Source organism: Rhinopithecus roxellana, chromosome 13 (genome assembly GCF_007565055.1).
Source record: "Rhinopithecus roxellana isolate Shanxi Qingling chromosome 13, ASM756505v1, whole genome shotgun sequence".
In the NCBI taxonomy this organism is placed as follows: domain Eukaryota; kingdom Metazoa; phylum Chordata; class Mammalia; order Primates; family Cercopithecidae; genus Rhinopithecus; species Rhinopithecus roxellana.
Window position 1 is genome coordinate 131994063 of NC_044561.1, and position 19842 is coordinate 132013904.

Below are 19842 nucleotides of genomic sequence, written 5' to 3' on the forward strand. Positions count from 1 at the left end.
GTTGGTGCGAGAGTGACATTGTTCATTGGCTCAGCATTTGAGTAACGTTCTGCCTCCTGCAGCTTGTGTGGTGTCCTTTTATTTTCATAGGACAGTGGCACATTTGTCCAGAAGGATTGCAAGGGGCACCCTGCCGCTGGGCGTATGAAGAACCCAAGACACAGAAGCTGCCAAGGAGACAGAGCTGACGCAGGGGCAGCCTCACGGCTCCGACCCAGGCTCTCTCTGCTGCTGCTGAATCAGCCGGCACAGCCCCCTGCAGCAGGGACCAGGGGAGAGGTCTGGTTATGTGCTTTAGGCTATTAAGATTAGAGATGATGGAGGCCAGGCACGGTGGCTCACCCTGTAATCCTAACACTTTGGGACCCTGAGGTGGGCAGATCACCTGAGGTCAGGAATTCAAGACCAGCCTGGTCAACATGGTGAAACCTGTCTCTACTAAAAATACAAAAATTAGCTGGGCCTGGTGGCACGTGCCTGTAATCCCAGCTACTTGGGAGGCTGAGGCAGGAGAACTGCTTGAACCTGGGAAGCAGAGGTTGCAGTGAGCCAAGATCGTGCCACTGCACGCTAGCCTGGGCAATAGAGCAAGACTCTGTCTCAAAAAAAAAAAAAAAAAAAAAATTAGAGAAGATATTGAGGAGGAAAGGATAAACAGTAGCATCAGTAACTCCGAAGTCTCTATCTTGCAGACACTATTTTTCAAGGTCTTTTAACAGATATAAATGCTTTTCACATAAGTGAAATACGATAAAAATACACTGGCTTTTATAAATGAGCTCCACTTTCAATATCTTAGAAAATTTCTTTAGCAAAATGATTCTGCCTTTGCAGATTTTAGTTATGGATGAGATATTGCTTAGACAGCACTATTCAACGAGGCCCTAATTAACAACTATTTTTGAGTATCACCTATGGCTCCCATATTCCACATGCAATGTTTTAAGTATCTATGCATATAAAAGATGAGGGACAGCTAAAATTAAAGCACTCTTCCCTCAACTACAGAAGATAGAGAACCAAGAGGGAAATTTCTGGAATCATGAGAAATTCACACACCAACACACAACAAAATACTTCAAAAGACATTGATTGGTGCTACAATTTCAACTTACCTACCATCAGGTTTGATCTGTCTATTTCGTTTTTCTTAAAACACAATGGTTAAGTTAGGGAGCTGTAAATTTAATTCAAGACAACTGTTTTTCCCCATCCCTGCCTCCTTCATGTGCTCTGACAGGCATGCTTTCAAATAAAATTCCACACTGCTTTTTCTCAAATAAAAGGCGTGCTAGTAGCCAAGCACTAGAAAACAAGGCAGCACACACACACGCACACACCCCCCAAAATAAACGTCACACACACACACACACCCCGCAAAATAAATGTGTTTCAGGTTAGGATTATGGTTTTAGTTTTGAGCTTTTAAAAAAGTAGTAAAATTATACATTTAAAAAGATAAAAATACCTTAACTGTGTCCTTTTAAATAAAGGTGAGCTTAGAAGTTAGGACCTTTGAATTCAAAAGTTCCTGTTCACTTTACTGTTAGCCACTGAAATTCTAAAAAAAGAAAAAAGAAAACCAGCAATGAAGGGCATCGAGGGTAGTGCAGACACCAGGGAGACAACCTCTGCCTGCCATTGGCGCCCCTGGTTACTCCTGTCACCACCTCTCGGAGCCAGCAGGGCCTCTCCAGGGAGCCCAGGGCAGGCTCTAGGCAGCTCATCACTGTGGACACCCTGGTGGCTCCAAGACAGCGTAAACGTCCAGGAGACCTGGCTCAGGGTTAGTCTGGGAAAGCCAATGCTGACATAATTTTCAGTGTCTGTAAGTCTCTACTGCTGAGACAGGAATGAACACACTGCCTGACTGAGAGGAAAAGAGACAGCTGCCCAGTCCAGTCATAATTTCATTCTTTTCATTTTTCATTTCTTTCTTTCTTTTTTTTTTCTAAGACAGGATCTCACTCCGTTGCCCAGGCTGGAGTGCAGTGGTACAATCTTGGCTCACTGCAACCTTGACCTCCTGGGCTCAGGTGATCCTCCCACCTCAGCCTCCCAAGTAGCTGGGACCATAGGCGTGCCCCACCTCATCTGGCTGATTTTTTTGTATTTTTGTAGAGATAGGCTTTTGCCATGTTTCCCAGGCTGGTCTTGAAATTCTGGGCTCAAGCAATCCACTAGCCTTGGCCTCCCAAAGTGTTGGGATGACAGGTGTGAGCCCATCAATTCCTCTATGAACGGCTAGGTTTGTGATCGGTAAAGGAGATTAATCTCGCAGAGGGACTCACTTGAAAGGCCCTAGAGACAAGGCCCGGAGAGACCCAGAAACATCACCTTGGGTCCCTTTAGAAGGACTCTCATGTTCTTCTGATAGCCACAGCGCAGCTCAGGTGGTGTTTTTTCATTCGTGAGGATGAAAACATTACAAAATCAAGACAGAGATTAAAGCAGCACACTCCAGAGATACTTGCCACTGAGCAAAGGCTTGTTGAGGGTGTAGAGAGGTGGCAGGTCCTCTATGTTGGAGATCCGCTGGTACATGGCCCTGGAAAGGTGGTCCCCATGGTAGAGGCTGCCCAGGATGATGCTCGAGAAATAAATGGGCTCCACGAAAATGCTGAGCAAAGATCCCTGGATGCCCACCACGTTCCAGCTGGAGGGAGAAGAAAGCAGTCTTCAGGGAGCTCGGACTCAGTGCCGACGCGGCCCAGCCCAAGCCTGAGCGGTTACAGGGATGCACTGACAATTCTGCAGGATCCCAACCAACTGACGAAGGAGCGCAACAAAAGTAATAGACTGATTTAGCAGCTTATGATCACAAAGACAAAAATCTACTTAAAAGTTATTTTATGCTGCGATTTTCTTTACCATTACGCTTCCCATAATCAATAAGCCATGTGTGTTTCTTGTGAGAAAGCTGTGGGAAATATCAGAAAGGAAATTACATATTTATTTCATTATAGCAGGTCCCCTTATCTGAGGTTTCACTTTCAGAGGTTTCAGTTACCCACTGTTAAGCATGATCTGAAGATACTAAATGAAAAATTCCAGAAATAAACACTTCCAGACTTTAAATTGGATGCTGTTCTGAGGAGTGTGATGAAATCGTGCGCCGTCCAGCCCGGGGTGTGAACCATCCACGCTGCAGATGCCGCTGGCCCGTTAGCAGTTGCCTTGGTGACCAGATAGATGGTCGCAGCATCACAGTGCTTGCACTCAAGTCGCTCTTATTTTATTATTAGTGACTGTTGTTAATCTCTTACTGTGTCTAATTAAAAGTTAAACTTTACATAGGAATGTACTTACAGGAAAAATACCAGCACGTACAGGGTTCAGTCCTGTCTACAGTTTCAGGAGTCTACTGGGGGTCTTGAGACACATCTGCGGAGAAGTGGGGACCACTATACCTCTTATAAAAATGATAGCTCTTCAAGGAGCCCTTCAAAACATTCAACTGCTTATTTCCTGTTCTCTGCAAGTGACAATGGCACTGAATGCACAGGGAGAGAGGGTGTGGGGTTTACAGCAGCTGCATGTGTGCGGCTGACATGCATGACACCAACTATGCATGCCAATAGCAACTTAGGTATTCGTTATCAGCTCCAGCACACACGTGCCTTCACAATATGCCTGTTCTCTCTTTCTGAGCCCCGCAAACAGCATGCTCTGCTCAGCCTGGGAGTTGCTGTGTCCAGAGCATCCTTTGCTGGGCGCTATATACACATGGTGTGAGGCACTGGGGGGAGACACAGCCTAGGAGCTAAACAATAATGCAATGAAAAGACAAAGAACCGTGAATTGAGGTAAAATCAATTTGGGAGAAAGGCAGGGCTCTGTGAAAAGAAAAAGGGGTGTATTGACTTCAAGGGATGCTCCTGGGGTGACCCTGAAGCTCAGCCCCAAAGGAGGGCGCTGTGAGGCCGAGGGAGGAAGGCATGTCCCAACCTAGGGGGCAGGGGACGCAGGACAGCAGTAAGGGCAGCCAGGACAGAGGGGCAGGGCAGGGGCCCCTGAGCAGCTAGGAGCCTGATGAGGGATGGGGCGGTATTCAGATGGCAGCAAGAGGCCTCTGGAGGACTTCTGGAAAGGCAGTGGCTCAATCTAATTTCATAGAAGTGTCTCGGGGGAGGGGCTGGCGAATGTGCATTTCACGAAGTGGTGTTGGCAGTGTGGCACACGCTGCTGCGGGGGAAGATGCTCAGCAGTACAGGTCGGAAATGAGGGTCGACTGGGCAGTGTGCAGACAGGGAGGCCTGGACAGACGAGAAACATTCGGGCTTAGATCTGTGGATGTGGCAGGACTTGAGATTGGAGGAGGCTGATGCCCAGGCTGGAACCAGCCTTCATATATCCCCCCGTCCTCACTCACTCCACGGCACAGTCTCTGCCTGACAATGCCCACAGTTGTATTTGGAGGCCTGAAGTCTCAGGGCCACTGCACGCCCCCTCAAGAGCCTAGCGGGGCAGAGCTGACAAGTGGGCGAGGCAGCACAGGACAAACAGCCGCCAACCTCACCTGTCTAAGCCTCATTCTGGATCTGCTCCAGCGCCGAACTCCAGCTGCTCAGTCCCCACTCTGGGGTCACCCTCGCCCTGCTCATCCCTGTCATAACAGTCGTCAGCAGATCTCCTGGGATCCACTTTTAGAAGAGATCTAGGACCTGACTTTCGGCCACTGCTACTGCTAGGCTGGGTCAAGTCACGCCACCCTGTCTGTGTCACGGCACCCTCTCCTAAGGGGAACCTGACGCCTGCCCCAAGCCCTCTCCTCTTGACCCCTGTGAACACGTGGGCCAGCGCAGGCCATTCCTTGGCACAAAACAGTCTACTGGCTCCCAAGAAAATGCCGGCAGTCCTTCCAGCCAGATCCCCCAGCCCTGTCACCTCTCACCCTGTACCTGTCCCCAAGCTTCTGGCCACCCTCAGGGACCTCCTTGCTGCTTGCCCAAAGCTTCTGTCCACAGGTCCATCAGCTGGAACACCGATCCCAGAGGCGGCCATATCTGCCCCCACTTTAGGTCCCTGTACAAAAGCCCTTCTGAGGGAGGCCTCCCTTCCCAGCCACTCAAGCCTTTTGCTTACCTGCTGCCTGAGGCCTCCCTTCCCTGCCACCCAAGGCTTCCACCCCCATTCTGACCTCCATGTAATTTACAGGTCCATGTCGGGCTATCCGCCTCATCCTACCTCAGCACAGGAAGAGGTTTCTGTCGGCTTTCTTTACTGACCTATCCCAGCACTCACAATATGTACCTGGCACACACACAAGATCAATAAATGTGTCGAATGGACATATCCTCCAATTCCTATGACACGTTCTTTCCACCTTCCAAAACGGAAATGAAAATGCAGGTTTCCCGAACTTACAGAAAAAGCATGAAGTGATTCAATGCCTCTAAGAAACACAAGCCTATTTCTTCTCTAGATTAGAAGCCTCTACGCACTTAGAGCATGTTTAAGCTGAATTCAGTCTTCGGGACAAACTTGAAAGCAGTGATCCTGCAGAAACCTACATTTGTTAGGAGTCCTTAATTCTGAACACATGCTTTGTAAGAGAATTCCAGGAGTGTGTCTACAGCTCTGCAGAGGCCCTGGGTGGGAAATGGTGTGGCACCAGCTCCCACCAATGCACCTCACAAAGGACAGCTGGGACACACGTCATCAGGATGAAATCGCCTAGCGCCAGTGAGAGGGTGTCAGGCACAGTCAGCGTCCATGCAAGTAAAACAAGTAAAGCTCTGCAAAGACTGCGGGCAGGACATCTCCTAGAGATACCCACTACACGTCCACAGCCACCTGTCCTGCGGACCCCACGGGAGGTGTCCACTCACAGCGTGCCGTGAAGTGTCTGGCTGACACCCGAGGAACCTACAGGTGTCCCCACTCTCATAGCATGGCCTCAGGCTCACTGCACCTGGGTCTAGGCATCTGTGCCTGGCCTTACTCATCTTTCATTTTCCTTGTGCCATTTCTTTTTTTTTTTTGAGATGGAGTCTTGCTCTGTCGCCCGAGCTGGAGTGCAGTGGCACGATCTCAGCTCACTGCAAGCTCCGCCTCCCGGGTTCACGCCATTCTCCTGCCTCAGCCTCCGGAGCAGCTGGGACCACAGGCGCCCACCACCTCGCCCGGCTAGTTCTCTGCATTTTTAGTAGAGACGGGGTTTCACCGTGTTAGCCAGGATGGTCTCGATCTCCTGACCTCGTGATCCGCCCGTCTCGGCCTCCCAAAGTGCTGGGATTACAGGCTTGAGCCACCGCGCCCGGCCTCTTGTGCCATTTCTTTAGGAAAAGAGTCCAGAGTGCTATCATCTGATCTGTCCCCTGATCCAGCAAAGGGCCTGACCTGAGAGGCTGAGCTGCAGACAGGCGTCGGCCAGACCACACAGGGCAGGAGAACTACTCTGACCCAAACCACAGCCTCCGCAGCCAGGCTTTGAGGGAAGGACTACAGCTTCCTAGTGGTTGCCCCACACCCACCCCTTCCTGCTTCCAACCCAGGACCAGCCAGAGATGCCCCTGGGTTCCTCAAACAGCTGCACGGGAGGCCACCTTCTGCAGAGCCCATCTTGGCTTCCTCTACCTCTATCAGAACATACCCAAAGCCTCCCTTTTTCCCTACAATAAAGCCATCCCCCTTCCTGTGCCTGCCTTTGAGTCTGCCCATCACAGTGGTCCGGCCCCCTTGCCGTAGCCGACTCTGAACAGACAGGCTGCTGGTCCTCCTTTGGATGATCTTGTTTGTTCCCACAGCTCTGTGCAGCTGAGGACACAGGCCGAGGTCATCTGAACCAAGACTCTCGTTCCTTCCCATGGCTCCCGTGCCAACATAATCACCGAGGGGTGGCCAACCCCATGGGAGCCTCTCACCCCATGGTCCTGCGGACAACTCTCTGGGGCTGCGTTCACCGCCAAACTGCCTGCCAGTGGGACGGACACCCTGGTGACCTCCAGTGGCAGTGCCATGGCTCCCACCCCACCCCCAGCCTACCGTGGCCCTGGGCCCTCCATAAGGGAAACAGGTCAGCCTCACCCAGCCCCATCCACCTAGCCCTCCAAGGTGGCTGCTCCCCACTCTCCACTCTCCCAGAGCAGGGACACAGCTGCAGCCAACTGGCCCACCAGGGCTCTTTCTGGGCAACTTTTCTGGCCATTTGCTATTTCTTGGCCCCCCATGCCGTCTCTTCTAAGAATATCCCTTGTCCTAGGTTCTATCAGCTTGTGCTTGTTTCTTCCTTGAGGTAAAGTCTAGTTACTATATAATAAAAGGCTTGGATCTTAAGGGTTCAGGTCCATGAGCCCCGACTTCTACATTTATGTGTGTGACATCCCCACACCCCAGCAAGGATCCTCCAAATGCACGGCTTTGTGCTTTGCAGGTGCAGGAATCAGCTTGTAACCAAGTCAAATCCTTTGTTGGTCACATGAGACATCAGAAATCTCTTCCCAATATGTGGCTTTTCTTTTCCAAATATGTGGGTTATAGTAAATAAGTCTTGAAATTTTAGCTTAGTCAAATTTATTCACTTTTCTTTATAATTTGGGTTTTCTGTGCCTTATTGAAGAACCCTGCTTGAGACCAGAAACACTGCCAGGCACTGCTCTGCGTACTGAGGTCCTTAACTGGCCTGGCATGTGCTTTGTGGATAGTGTATGGCGGGCTGCTTCTCTGCACAGACAGCCTGTTGTGTGCAGGGAGGTGGCCACAGGGAGCCCTTGCCCCTTACCGTGCAATCTTGTCACTGCAGGACATGGTGAGCAGCCGCTCTCCTTGCAGCACCCCGTCCCACGTTTGGATGCTCGCATTGGAGCGCACTGGAATCGTCCCCTCACCAGACTCTATTTTGGTCCGTAGCTGTCCTCTTGCTTTACGATTTGGGTGTCTATCTGCTGGTTCTAAGAGAGAAAAAAGAGTTAAAACTCCACAGGTAGTAAACCATCTATTTGATTTACTGAAAAGCACATCTAACAATAGCTTATAAATTTAAAATATAGTTTGTGCATATAAATGCACGTTTATGCCATACATACAAAATACACATACCAAATAAGTATGTGAAACTAAGACGCTGAGTATGATGGCTCACACCTGTAATCTCAGCACTTTGGGAGGCTGAGGCAGGTGGATCGCTTGAGCCCAGGAGTTTAAGACCAGCCTGGGCAACACGGTGAAACCCCATCTCTACAAAAAATACAAAAATTAGCCAGGTATAGTGGTACATGCCTGTGATCCCAGCTCCTTGGAAGGTTGAGGTGGAAGGATCGCTTAAGAGCCCAGGAGGTCGAGGCTGCAGTGAGCCATGATTGCACCACTGCACTCCAGCCTGGGTGACAGAGCGAGACCCTGTCTCAAAAAAAAAAACAAACAATTACATGAAATTGAGTAGGAAAGACATAACACAAACAAAATTCACAAAAGTGGTCTCCAAGGGAGTTGGGGAAATGGGGTTTTCACTTTAACTGAAATGATTTATTTCTATAGGACAAAATACTAACATTTGCTAATTCTGGGTGATGGATACTTGGGTGTTTGCTATGTTTTTTTCCTCTATATTTTTAAAATTTCCAACATAAATCTAGACAGATGCAGAAATAAACCCATGGAAAGTATGGCAAAACACCCATAGTGAGTATTTCTGGGTTACAGGAATATGGGTGATTTTAACGTTCCTTCTTATATTTTAAAAATATTTAGCAATATTCCACAGTGAGTATGCCTGTTGCTTTTATAATCAAGGAAAGTAATGTAATAAAACGTTCCATTTGGAATAAACAATGCCTAAGAGCTTGGGAGAAGGGATGTGGATATGAAACACTAAAAAACAAAAGTGCTAACCCCAAATATAAAGAAGGATGGAAAAAAATATGATCACAATAGCGGTTTCACTTTTCATTAGTGTCTATCTGCTGCTGAAATATCAGGCAAATAAATACTTTAATTACACATTTAGCAAATTAGAATTCCTCAGAAATATGGAGGATCACATATACCTCTGATATAGAGATATTTATTACCCAAATCTAAATACAGATACAATTTTAATCCAATACTCTCGCTTCATTCTAATTACTTGGTTAATTACAATCAGCATTTTTCATTCATTAAAGTTTTCTAATTAAGTTATTAATTGGAAAGAAAAAAAGTCCATGCTTTTATAGAGACTCATCAGATCCACATCCAAGTCTAAAATTAAAAAGAGAAAAAAGGAAAAGGGATTTAAAATAGGTTAGTTCTTTTATCTGTTACTTCACACAGATACATTTTCTTGAGAAACTGGCTTATTGAAGAATCTCGTCTCATACCTTCCAGGATTGGTTCATGTGGTGAGAAGATTCTGGCATCTCCACAGGGAGAGGTGCTGATGTACAGATGAAACTGGACATTATCCTTCAGCCTAAACCCTCCTCGCTCTGATTTCTGAAAGATGGATCTTTTTTGATCATCTTTGTTACTGAAAGGAAAAAAGTTGCAAAAGTAACATTTAAAGCTATATATAGTTAAATTTTAGTCTATCATAGTTTAAAATAATTTTCAGAGGCTAGTATTTTCAACAGGGGAAAGATAAGTTTGAACTGGAATATTTATTTTACATGTTTAGGGTAATTAATACAGTTCTTGTCCACTCAATAATGGATATGTCATCAGAATGTGAGTAACTTTTCCTTCTTCCAGTTTATGACTTCAGAACAGAAAGAGCACATACAAAAAATGGCATTGTAAAGAAAAGGAGTTTGGACACAAGACTAGCTCTTTCTAGAAATAGTGACTAGAATAAAACTTACCATCTTTACCTGGCATTTTGGGAACTTCTATTTATACTGCATACAACAAAATCACATGGTCTTAAACACAGACTTGAAATTTATGACCATGTCATGTTATTGTATGTATGTGTGCATATGTTTGTTGAGCATTGTGGGAGAATGGGATCCAGCCTTATTGTTACTAAAGTTATTATTTTGAGAGATTTTCCATGATTACAGAAACAATGAAAAGTTTTGCAATAGTTTTCTAATAGAAGAATATTTTAATAGCTTCCTGTCCTTATTTGTTTACTAAACTTACTTTAAGTAAAGCTCAAGTTGTGTATAAAGAAATCTGAGCAAGGATCTCCGAGATATTATTTCTGCATGGCAGTCATTTAATGCAAGGCCGCGATCACTCATGTATTCACCATTAATACATTTTGTTCCTGTAGAAACACTTATCACCTTGGCATCTTTAACATCTGTGCCTGAAAAAAAAAAAAAAGAGAGATACTATTTTCTGTAATTCACAGTAATGTTTGCCTAACTGTGCTCCTAAAGTCTGACCCTTATTCTCAGTGACTTAACTTTTCAGTGGCCAACAGACTTTTCAAGCTCATCTTCATGCATATTCTTATCACCTATTTTTTTAAGTGGGCAAATGTATATACTGCAAACAACTTCCTATTGAGGACTCACTTTGTGACATTTCTGGAAAGCCAGCCATCCTCACTGCTTAGTGCATAGACACTGAACTCAAGGAAGTAATTTCCTCTGGTATGCAATAGCATCTTTTCTTGAATGCCCACAACTAGAACACAGCTGGGCAACACTATGGAAAGGTAGACTCACTGGTCTGGTAATTAATCTTGACATCAAATATCCAAGTACTAAAGAGGATAGGAAGGAGGGGTCAACAGCACCCAGAGGAATAAGAAGGAAAACAGAATTAACTTGCGATGTTTTCATTAGTAAACTGTCACCATGTAACCATACTGGGAGTGAAATCACAAGCAGTGGTGATCTCCCATAAACATATCACTCTGTCTCAACTTTGTGAGATAAACCGCTGACCAGAGGTGTGATGCCGGAACCCTGGAAGTTACCTGCTGGGAGACTCGCATTCACTACAGCTGAACCAACAGTGTGCACACCATGTGGCAGGTATGCACCAGGTCTTTTAGGTAAATTGTCCTCACTGCATTCCCACGATGTCCTCTGAGGCTCATGCTACTTAACATCTCCACTGTATAGATGAGGGAACTGAGGCACAGAGGCCTCCTAACCTGCCCAAGGCCACTCAACCAGCAGGAGCCCCTGAACCAGCTGTCTGGGGTGCCAAGTGCTCCAGCATCTATGGCTCTGAGCAAGTGGTCTCGGTGAAATACACACTAAGACGTAAAATGCTCTCAGAAGGTGATCAGCCTCTTCTAAGGTGGTTAAAAAACAACAACAACAACAACAACAACAAAAACGATGAAAGAACACGACCAGCTCACTCACCCAGGCTGCTGGAAGAGGCAGGGAGTCTTACCTAGGGAACTACTCTATTCAGTAGTTGTGGTGTTCACCTTTGATTAATGTAAAAGATAGCAGTAAGGAGAGAGGTAAAGGGGGAGAAAATACAGGTACAAAACATTAGAAAGAAGCTGCTGTTTGAGTACTTCCTCCTCCCCAGACACGGCACAGCAAGGAAACAAGTCATGAGCAGAACAGCCAGGTTTCCTAGGGCAGCAAGAGGTGGGTCAGTGAAGAGGGCTGCAGAGTCTGATAGAGGTGACCCCTCAGGGGGAAAGGACAAGAAAGGCACATACCAAGAACTGGGGTGTTTCTCCTGGGCTGATAGATGTAGACAGAGAAAACGTCCCCAGCTTCCTCCCTTACCTCTAGGGCCTGCTTCCTGCATCTGGCTGTCTAGGCTGGGCTGAGCAGATGCTGGGCACAGAGGTGGCCCCACATGACGGGGGTCCTCTCCCTGAGTCTTGCTCCACCCTGGGGAGCCAGGCCCTGGTCAAGGATGTAGCTTCCTTTGAGCTACCCACAGAGACATACTGCCGCGTGTTCTTACTCCCGGGATGTGGGAAGAGGATTCGGGGGTTCCTTTTGCTACTGGAAACTTCTAGACTAATTTAACAGGGTTTCTTCTACCATTCTACCATTTTTTTTCCCCCACAGATTTTCTACTCTTGCTAGAGCTTTCTCCCTCCTCAAAAGAAGTCACACAGAAACTTGTCTGGCATCGTTAACATTAACTGATACAACAGATAGGCCCTACTTTCAAATAAAACCAGAATTAGTAAGCCCCCTGCCATCTTCCAGAGCAGATTGAGGCCATTCACAGGACGAAGATGACAGGAATCAAATAGTATGCTTTCTTCAAATACAACAAACTTAGGTTAAAAAGATGAACATTTGGGGGGAAAAGCTTGTAAGTGCAGTTCCTAAACTTGCATATGGCAGACATTTTGAAGAAGAAAGGAAGCAACCATCTCCCGCTGGTATGACACAGTGGTTTCTGTCAACTGAGAACATTTCACACTTGTCAGACATGAAAACAGGCAGGGTTACACACAACACCAAGATGGTTACCTGTTGTCATGACGACTCCAGCCAGCACTTTTCTGCGAGCGTGAGGGGAGGAGAAGTTGTCGGTCAGGTCACCGAACTTACCCAGGACCAGGCGTGAGACAGCGTCAGCTAAAACCTGTGTGGGAAGCACAGATGCAGGTTAGGGGCCAAGTGCAGCTGGGAGCAGGGCTCACTCTCTGAATGCTGTATGCACTCTCCCTTATGGAGTGATACAGGCTGCTTCTCATCTGGAAAACCACACAGGTAAATCTGACAAACAAGTATGTGTGTATGTTTCTTCCAGAACATTCCTTGGAAATAGACACCCCAGGATCCTGCCAGGCTCTGGCTGAGTCCTTCGCCACCCGCATGGGGCCAGTGTGGAGTGTGGGCACCACACACGAGCATCCCTCCAATCCTCACCGCAGGCCAGCCCAGCCCTCAGGAGGAAACCGAGGCAAACAGAGGAAAACTGCCTGCCTAGGGCCACCTGCCCACACCTACACCCACCTAGTATGGCCCTTCCACCCCCTTTGCCCTCTCTCACGTGCACACACGGTGTGGCTCAGTCAGCTCCAGGTCACACACAGCCGGGAGCAGAGCCCAGGGTTATGTGCAAAATCACAGGCAAGAGAAAGGAGCAGCTTGGAGATGCGGTCCAGGGAAAGAAGCCACAGGCTGTGCACAGCACCTCCCTCAAAGGCGCCACCGAGAGGTTCTCAGTCACTCCAGCCTCTCCACACAAACGTGCTCTGTCTGCGCTCACTCGCCCAGATGGCGCGACAGAATCATGTACCAGAGGACAGCACAGGGAGGGAAAGCGCTTAGATGTCCGGAACACCTGAACAGGTATATGTTCAGGTCAAGACAGACACCTGTTTTAAGGTGCTTCTGAGAACAGATATATTTGTTGCATTTTGGACGTGGTCTTATGGTTTATGATTTATCTGGGATATAATGAGCCCATGGCATTTTGGGAAATGATGTCTGCTGGGAAGTCGGTGTTAAGAGCCAGTTTCAACTCTTGTCCCACCAATTTCACACTTGTCTGGAAAATCAAATGACCACTAGGAAAACCCAGCATCCCCAGGTTGGTCCTTAATAAAATATTTCCGAAATGAATAGAAAAGATAGTTGTCAGGATGTTTTCCTCTTATCATTGCACCAGCAAATATCAGTGAGCCCCATAGGACAGTGTTCAAGACAAGTCATGTGGAGAATGGCTTTGGTGGCAGGGATCCATGCACCCGCAGGCAGCGGCATCCGCAATGCAGGGGTGAGCGGATGCAGGGAACTGAGTCTGTGACAGAAACACAGGACGAGGCCAGGGTGCCAGAGGGAAGGGGTAACACATTCGAATTGGCCAGGGCGCCAGAGGGAAAGGGTGATTCACTCGAATTGAGAGAGAGAAAAAGTCGTAAGAAGATTAGGGATAAGCCAGAGGAAATAAAAGTTTCCATCTCATATAAGAATAGGCAAATCTCCAAATTTTCAAAGAGAGGCGAAGAAATCTAACTTCAGAGTGAGCTCCGAGAGCCTTGAGAGGAAGGTCTGGTGCTGGGGCTGATGCTGGTGAGCATCCGAGGCGCATGGCCAGGGCTCAGCCCCTCCCCTTGAGGGGATGACTGGTCTCACCCTGCATGGTTAATGAAGGACTTCCCTCTTAATTTGGAAGACAGATATAAGAACAAAAGAAACATGCTCTTAAGAGTTAAACCCATGCCACACAGTCCCAGGCAGCACCATTTACCTGCAATGACACGCAGGGATGTCTGACCTACGTCCTTCAAGGATTACTCTAGAAAAAGAGCGAGGGTTTTCTACCCACCCTAGAATGCACATTTTGAAATTTCCTGTCAGAAGACAATAGAACCCAGCAACAAAGCCCAAAGGATGGGTTCTGAGAGGGCCACCTGGGTCCTACAAGGAACACATGTCACATTCCTGGGCTACCCTGGGGGCTCTGAAGACACAAGGTGGCAGGGTCCTCTGGCAGAGACTAGAAGTGGAGCTCCATCCCCTCATGCCCTAGTGGTTCTGGACATGAGGCCTAGAGCCTGGTGTTCAGTACCTACAGAGCCCAGAGGAACATGGCATCAGGGGGCTGAGATGGCCCTGCCCACCTCCACCCCTCCCCAGGCTGGAGACCAACAGATGCCCCTCCAGCCTTCCCATGCCAGGGGCTCTGGTCCTGCTCCACACAGAAGTCACTGAAGGCACACCGCCAAGCCAGGGAGGCAGGGCTGACGTCTATACTGGGGCTTCTATTTGCGTCCGCCTAAGGTGCTCCCAGCCTACATACTAAAGGCTCAGACATCTGGGATCCACGGCATTTGATGTCATTTCAATGGTTTTATATGTCACTCTGTCAATATTAAGGGAAGACAAGTCACATCAGACAATATTTTGAACTTAGGCTTTAATATTTTAGCAAAGAGTAACTCTGAAAAATAAAAAATCACATGGGATCTAGCACCACTGATTTGTTAAAGTACAAATGGACTAATAATCCTTATGAACAATGTTGATGAGAAGTTAATAAGGGAAGCAAGTATTTGGTTTGTTAAAAAAATCAGTGAAATACCTTGAATATATTATTTTATACTGATGTCGTATTTGGTTCCTTTAGGCAAAATAAAATACATTTCCTTCCTTTAAAACAGAACTCCTGGTCATCTCAGACTACAACTGCACAGAGGTTATTCTAATTGTAGACAACAGCAAAAAGGAAACTATAAGACACTTGGATTCTTCCAGGGGAATACAAGTCACCTTCAAGTCTTCTGGTCAAGGGCAGTATACATGCTATCTTCGAAGTGAAGTCGACTCTGATACAAAGGAATAAATGAATAGAGGGTCAAAAGAATAATTTTTGCAATAGACCAGAAGAATTTTGGATTTCCAAGAAAAGAAGCAACACATAATCAGAGTTTTAGGATTTAGAGATGAGAACTAAAGGCGATTTTCTCCTTTACTTTTTCTCTTTCATGTAAGCCAATCTGAGCCCACCCTGGAACTTCCCCTTCCTTCATCCTGATTTCACTAGGCTGGGGGAGGGAGGGGAAGGTCAAATGGAAGATGGCTGCCCACCTCCAGCCTGGGCAAGCGGGGAAGTCCTCATAAAGCCTATGTAGGAAATTCAAAGTAGAGACTCCCAGGCAACTGGCAGGCCCTAGAACAGTTGTTGGAGGCCCCTCTCTCCCTGCCCTCTGATAGGTGCTCACTGCTGTGCTGCCTCATTCTCTGCTTCGAGTGGCTCCTTGGCTGAGGGACAGCGAACAGCCACCAGCCAGTCATGTGGGAGCCCAGAGGCTGCCATCCTGATTCAGACTTGGGTTTTCAGCTGCTGACGGGCTGGTGTTACTTATCTTGAATGTGAGATTCCTGGATGAGACCTTTGAAGGAAAATGGTGCTGAACTGGGGGCAAGGTTTCAAAGACTGGGCTCTTCTTCCCTCTCTCCTACTAAAGGCTTGCTGTGGGATGAGGGTCATCGGTTGGGGCGGGGTGGGTTGCCTAATGGGAAGGGAGTTATGGATAGTGTTGTAAACGCTGCCCTGGTGGACGGGGCCTCAGGTGTCCCTGCCTTGCACTGCGACAGACCCAGCATGCACTAGGATGCAGACGGCTTCTCAGTGGCCACATGGCCATGGAAATCAAGGAAAGGCTGCCCCAGCAGCCAGACTTACCAGTAACTCCTCCTGATGGGGACAGAGTGATGTCAAGGGGGAAAGTCAATAGTAATCCTGAAACTAAAATGTTGTCTAGAAGCATTACCAAGAGCAATGACCCTGTGTTTTAAAGCAGCAGCACCGTTCCTCACCTGCGGTAAATGCAGCTGAAGACCCTCACTGGGAATAGGCTGGCGAGATGGCGTCTGATCCAAGTGCAAGTTAAAAATGGTGGCCAGGGCAGACTGTGCAGCCCGGGCCTTGGCAAGCTTCTTGTTTCTCCCCGAGCCTTCAAAGAACTGACCATCCACGACCACAGACATGACGAAGCTCTTGGCATGACTCTCCCCACTCTCAGAGAGGAAGTCATACTTGAGTCCTGGGCGCAGTTCGTTCAAGATCATCACGGGATTCTTCCCACTCGGGGGTGGGAATGGTGGTAAGACAGGGAGAGGAGGCTGGGCTAGGCTGGCAGGCACTGGGGAGGCCGACAAGCTGAGGTCTCCGCTGGAACTGAAGGAGTCATCCCCGTTGGAACCCACGTAAAAGGGAGGCTCCGCCTTGTCAGGAGTTTCAAAACCATTGAAGAGCGTGTCAGGGAAGTCAGCCTGGTCAGATGTGAAGTCCGTGTTGACAGAGAGGGTCCTCCCCATGGCCAGGTGGGCCTCAGAGGCATTAGGAAACTGAACGAAAGATCTCAAGGCCTTCTCAGCAGCATGGAGTTTGGCCTTTTTCTTTGTGGGACCAGAGCCCTCAAAAACCTGGCCATTCACCTCCACAGACATGACAAACAAAGGCGCATGCACGGGCCCAGTCTGGGACAGGAGCGTGTACTGCAAACCAGGCTTGATCTCATTCAGCTGCATCAGGGCGTTCTTGGGTAGGACGGGCCCTGGTGTTTTCCTCCTTTTCTTCAGGCGGTACTTGGAGTGGCCATTGCTGCCCTCCTCCAGGGACCGCTTTCTGCCGGGGCCACCACCACCCCCATTGGAGAGCTGAGAGCCCTCGCAAGGCCCAGGTGTGCTGCCATCCTTGGGGGACACGTTGTCCAGATTGCGGTTTTCCTTCACATCAGTGCTGCTGGAACCTGTGGTGCCCAGAAAGAGTAACTTACAATGCCTTCGTTGCAGGATCTTGTAAATGCAAAATTTATAGATTCCTTTAGCTCTCTTTGTAACTGGTTAAGTGATGTGTGCTTATAAATTTTATTCCTTGATGTATACATGAAGAGTTAGACATTTAGTTAAAGAACTATCAGCCTCAACTAAACAAGTAATTTGACACTTTGCTCAGTGACTAATACCATTTCTATTCAGTGTCACCAACTGCTTTTGCTTTAAAATCTTTAAGTAATTTTTTTTTCTGAGAATATTCTGAAGTATCTGGACTTTTTCAACCTTATCAAAATGTGGGATACATTAATCCAGAAAGACCTTACATATTAATAAGGTCTTTATAATGAAATGACAATTTAATATCAATATATGGATAAATGTATATTTATTTTAGCATTTTCCTTTCACTATTGTTTACCCTCATGCTATCTATGGGATTTAAATTGCAGTGTCTCTCAGAAAACTATTTTAAAAACTTGCATCCACAGATAATTAGTTTTTCAGATTTAAAATATTCAATCAATAAATGCAATTATTTGATTTAGTTTATGAACCAATCTTTAAAAGCTGCTTATGTAATTGTGTAAAGTATTATGGCTTTTTAGTTGTTGTGTTTGGAGGGTATGGTTTTATTTCTAGTATCTATTTTAAAATGAGAACATTATATATGGGGGCTGATTAAGTCTGAATCCTTAATACCACTCCATGATAGAAAGTGTGTAAGAACAAGACACAAAACTGAAGCTGTAGGCAGGCTACAACTTCCTAACTTCATAAATACACTTTCTGGTGATTTTGTCTTTTTTAAAACAATTATTTGATGAATTTCCAGAAAAATTTGTTTATCCTAACTTTTAAAGGTATTTTAGATTTCAAATTAATACAGATCATTTTAGAATTCTAAAATTACATGGCAAAATAAACATAATTTTAAAATTTTATTTATTTATTTGTTTGTTTATTTTTGAGACAGACTCAGTCTATTGGCGAGGCTGGAGTGCAGTGGCGTGATCTCAGCTCACTGCAACCTCCACCTCCCAGGTTCAAGTGATTCTCCTGCCTCAGCCTCCTGAGTAGCTGGGACTACAAGTGTGCACCGCCATGCCCGGCTGATTTTTGTATTTTTAGTAGAGATGGGGTTTCATCATGTTGGCCAGGCTGGTCTTGAACTCCTAACCTCAGGTGATCCACCCGCCTTGGCCTCCCAAAGTGTTGGGATTACAGGCATGAGCCAGCGTGCTTGGCCCTAATTTTTTATTTTAAAATTAGAGTAAAAAGTGTTCATTGAGCTTTTTAAAACATAGAAGAAGAAATAATTCCTTTCCATCATGGCTAGGCAGCTGTCACACAGAGCCCAGGGGTGAGGGCTACAGTGCCCTGCAAGGTTGTAATGTGAATGAAAGTTAAAGACATCTACCACCAGATTTCAAAAATCTATATTAAGTAACCAAAATATTGCTAAAATTGTAAACCAATTTACAAGTGCCCCATATGGTGGCTTTAGGGTCTGTTTCTACCACATGTGTAAAGGTAGATTCTCATTATGTTAAGCAAACTGAAAAGTTGTGAAAATGTTCTTCAGCTTCATCCATGGGAAGGCTGAAAGGGACCAAGTCCTTGCCCTTGGCTGCCAATCTCTGAGGTTAAAGACCTCTAATTCCAGGGCTGGCATCATTCAGCCAAGACAGCAGAGCATAAACCTGGTTTAGACACAACCCGTGGGAAAACTGATGCCACATTGTGGCAGAGGCTAAGAAATTTAAAACTTTCTCTACAGACATCATTTCTCCAAAATAATCCTCACACACACACCACTTCTCCCAGTTGACAAAGCTGATGGAATGGACATTAAATTTTCATTTATAACATCCTCCAGCAAAAGCTCGATAGGTTACTCCTTTCGGTGCTCAAAGGGAACAAAAGGTTAAAAAAAAGTAGAGCCAAGATGGAAGTCAGAGATTAATAAACTGAGCAAGAACATGACATACTAGATTGCTGCTTACATTTTGATTTTGTTGCTAAACAATTATCAATATCAAAAATCAAATCATTATAAATGTATTTGGACAGGCATTTAACCAAATATTTATAACCTCTGAAATAACCAAATACTTTCCTGTCAGAAATAAAAATAATTACTATTGGATTGACAAATAATTTTGAGAAGAACATACTTCTGTAACACAGATTACATACATTCTAAACTCTTATTCACTTCAGGAGCACACTAAAATACTACTCTCATTATCATTGAAAATGCTACTATAATAAAGGAAAACACTAAAACTAGAAAAAGATGCCACTTTCACAGCTTTTCTTAAACAGATGCCTTCCCTCTCTGTATCATGCTACTACATTTCATAAATGTACATACTGATCATGATAGGGCTTTGTGTTGCACTAGAACATCAGCTTATCTTTACAGAAAAATTATTCAGGAGGATTGTTTATCATGTCAAGTTATCACAGGATCAGTTTGGGGATAGTTCCAGAACCTACACGATCATGAAGCCTCTGTCTATGCGAGGTGACTGCAGCTGCAGGCTGTAGGCCACAGTCCTGACACAGAGGCCCTGGGGACCCCTGCACACGCTCCATTGGTGGGCTACTGCACGGGCCAAGCACAGGTCACATTTTCTCAAATGAGGAGTATGGACGTAACCCCTCTCTTAAAGCTTGTGGCAAAATTGGAAACAGTGAGTAGAATTGCCCAGTAAAAACATAAAGCTGGGTTTTTAAAAGATCT

General features: G+C 46.3%; 1 protein-coding gene across 8 annotated transcripts in view; it reads right to left on the reverse strand.

The window, feature by feature from the left end:
* The window catches only part of ADARB1 (adenosine deaminase RNA specific B1), a 139563-nt gene that overhangs the window by 20532 nt on the left and 99189 nt on the right, over positions 1 to 19842 (reverse strand). For 5 of the 8 annotated variants that reach the window (XM_030915061.1, XM_030915056.1, XM_030915060.1 and 2 more), the window contains 7 exons: positions 16134 to 17068; positions 12333 to 12447; positions 10063 to 10231; positions 9300 to 9448; positions 8221 to 8340; positions 7724 to 7892; positions 2475 to 2656 (listed from right to left, as the gene is read on the reverse strand). In XM_030915061.1, coding sequence (XP_030770921.1) covers positions 2475 to 2656; positions 7724 to 7892; positions 8221 to 8340; positions 9300 to 9448; positions 10063 to 10231; positions 12333 to 12447; positions 16134 to 17068 — 1839 coding nt within the window. The remainder of the gene's footprint in view (positions 1 to 2474; positions 2657 to 7723; positions 7893 to 8220; positions 8341 to 9299; positions 9449 to 10062; positions 10232 to 12332; positions 12448 to 16133; positions 17069 to 19842) is intronic. The other 3 variants (XM_030915062.1, XM_030915058.1, XM_030915057.1) reach the window with 1 other exon arrangement.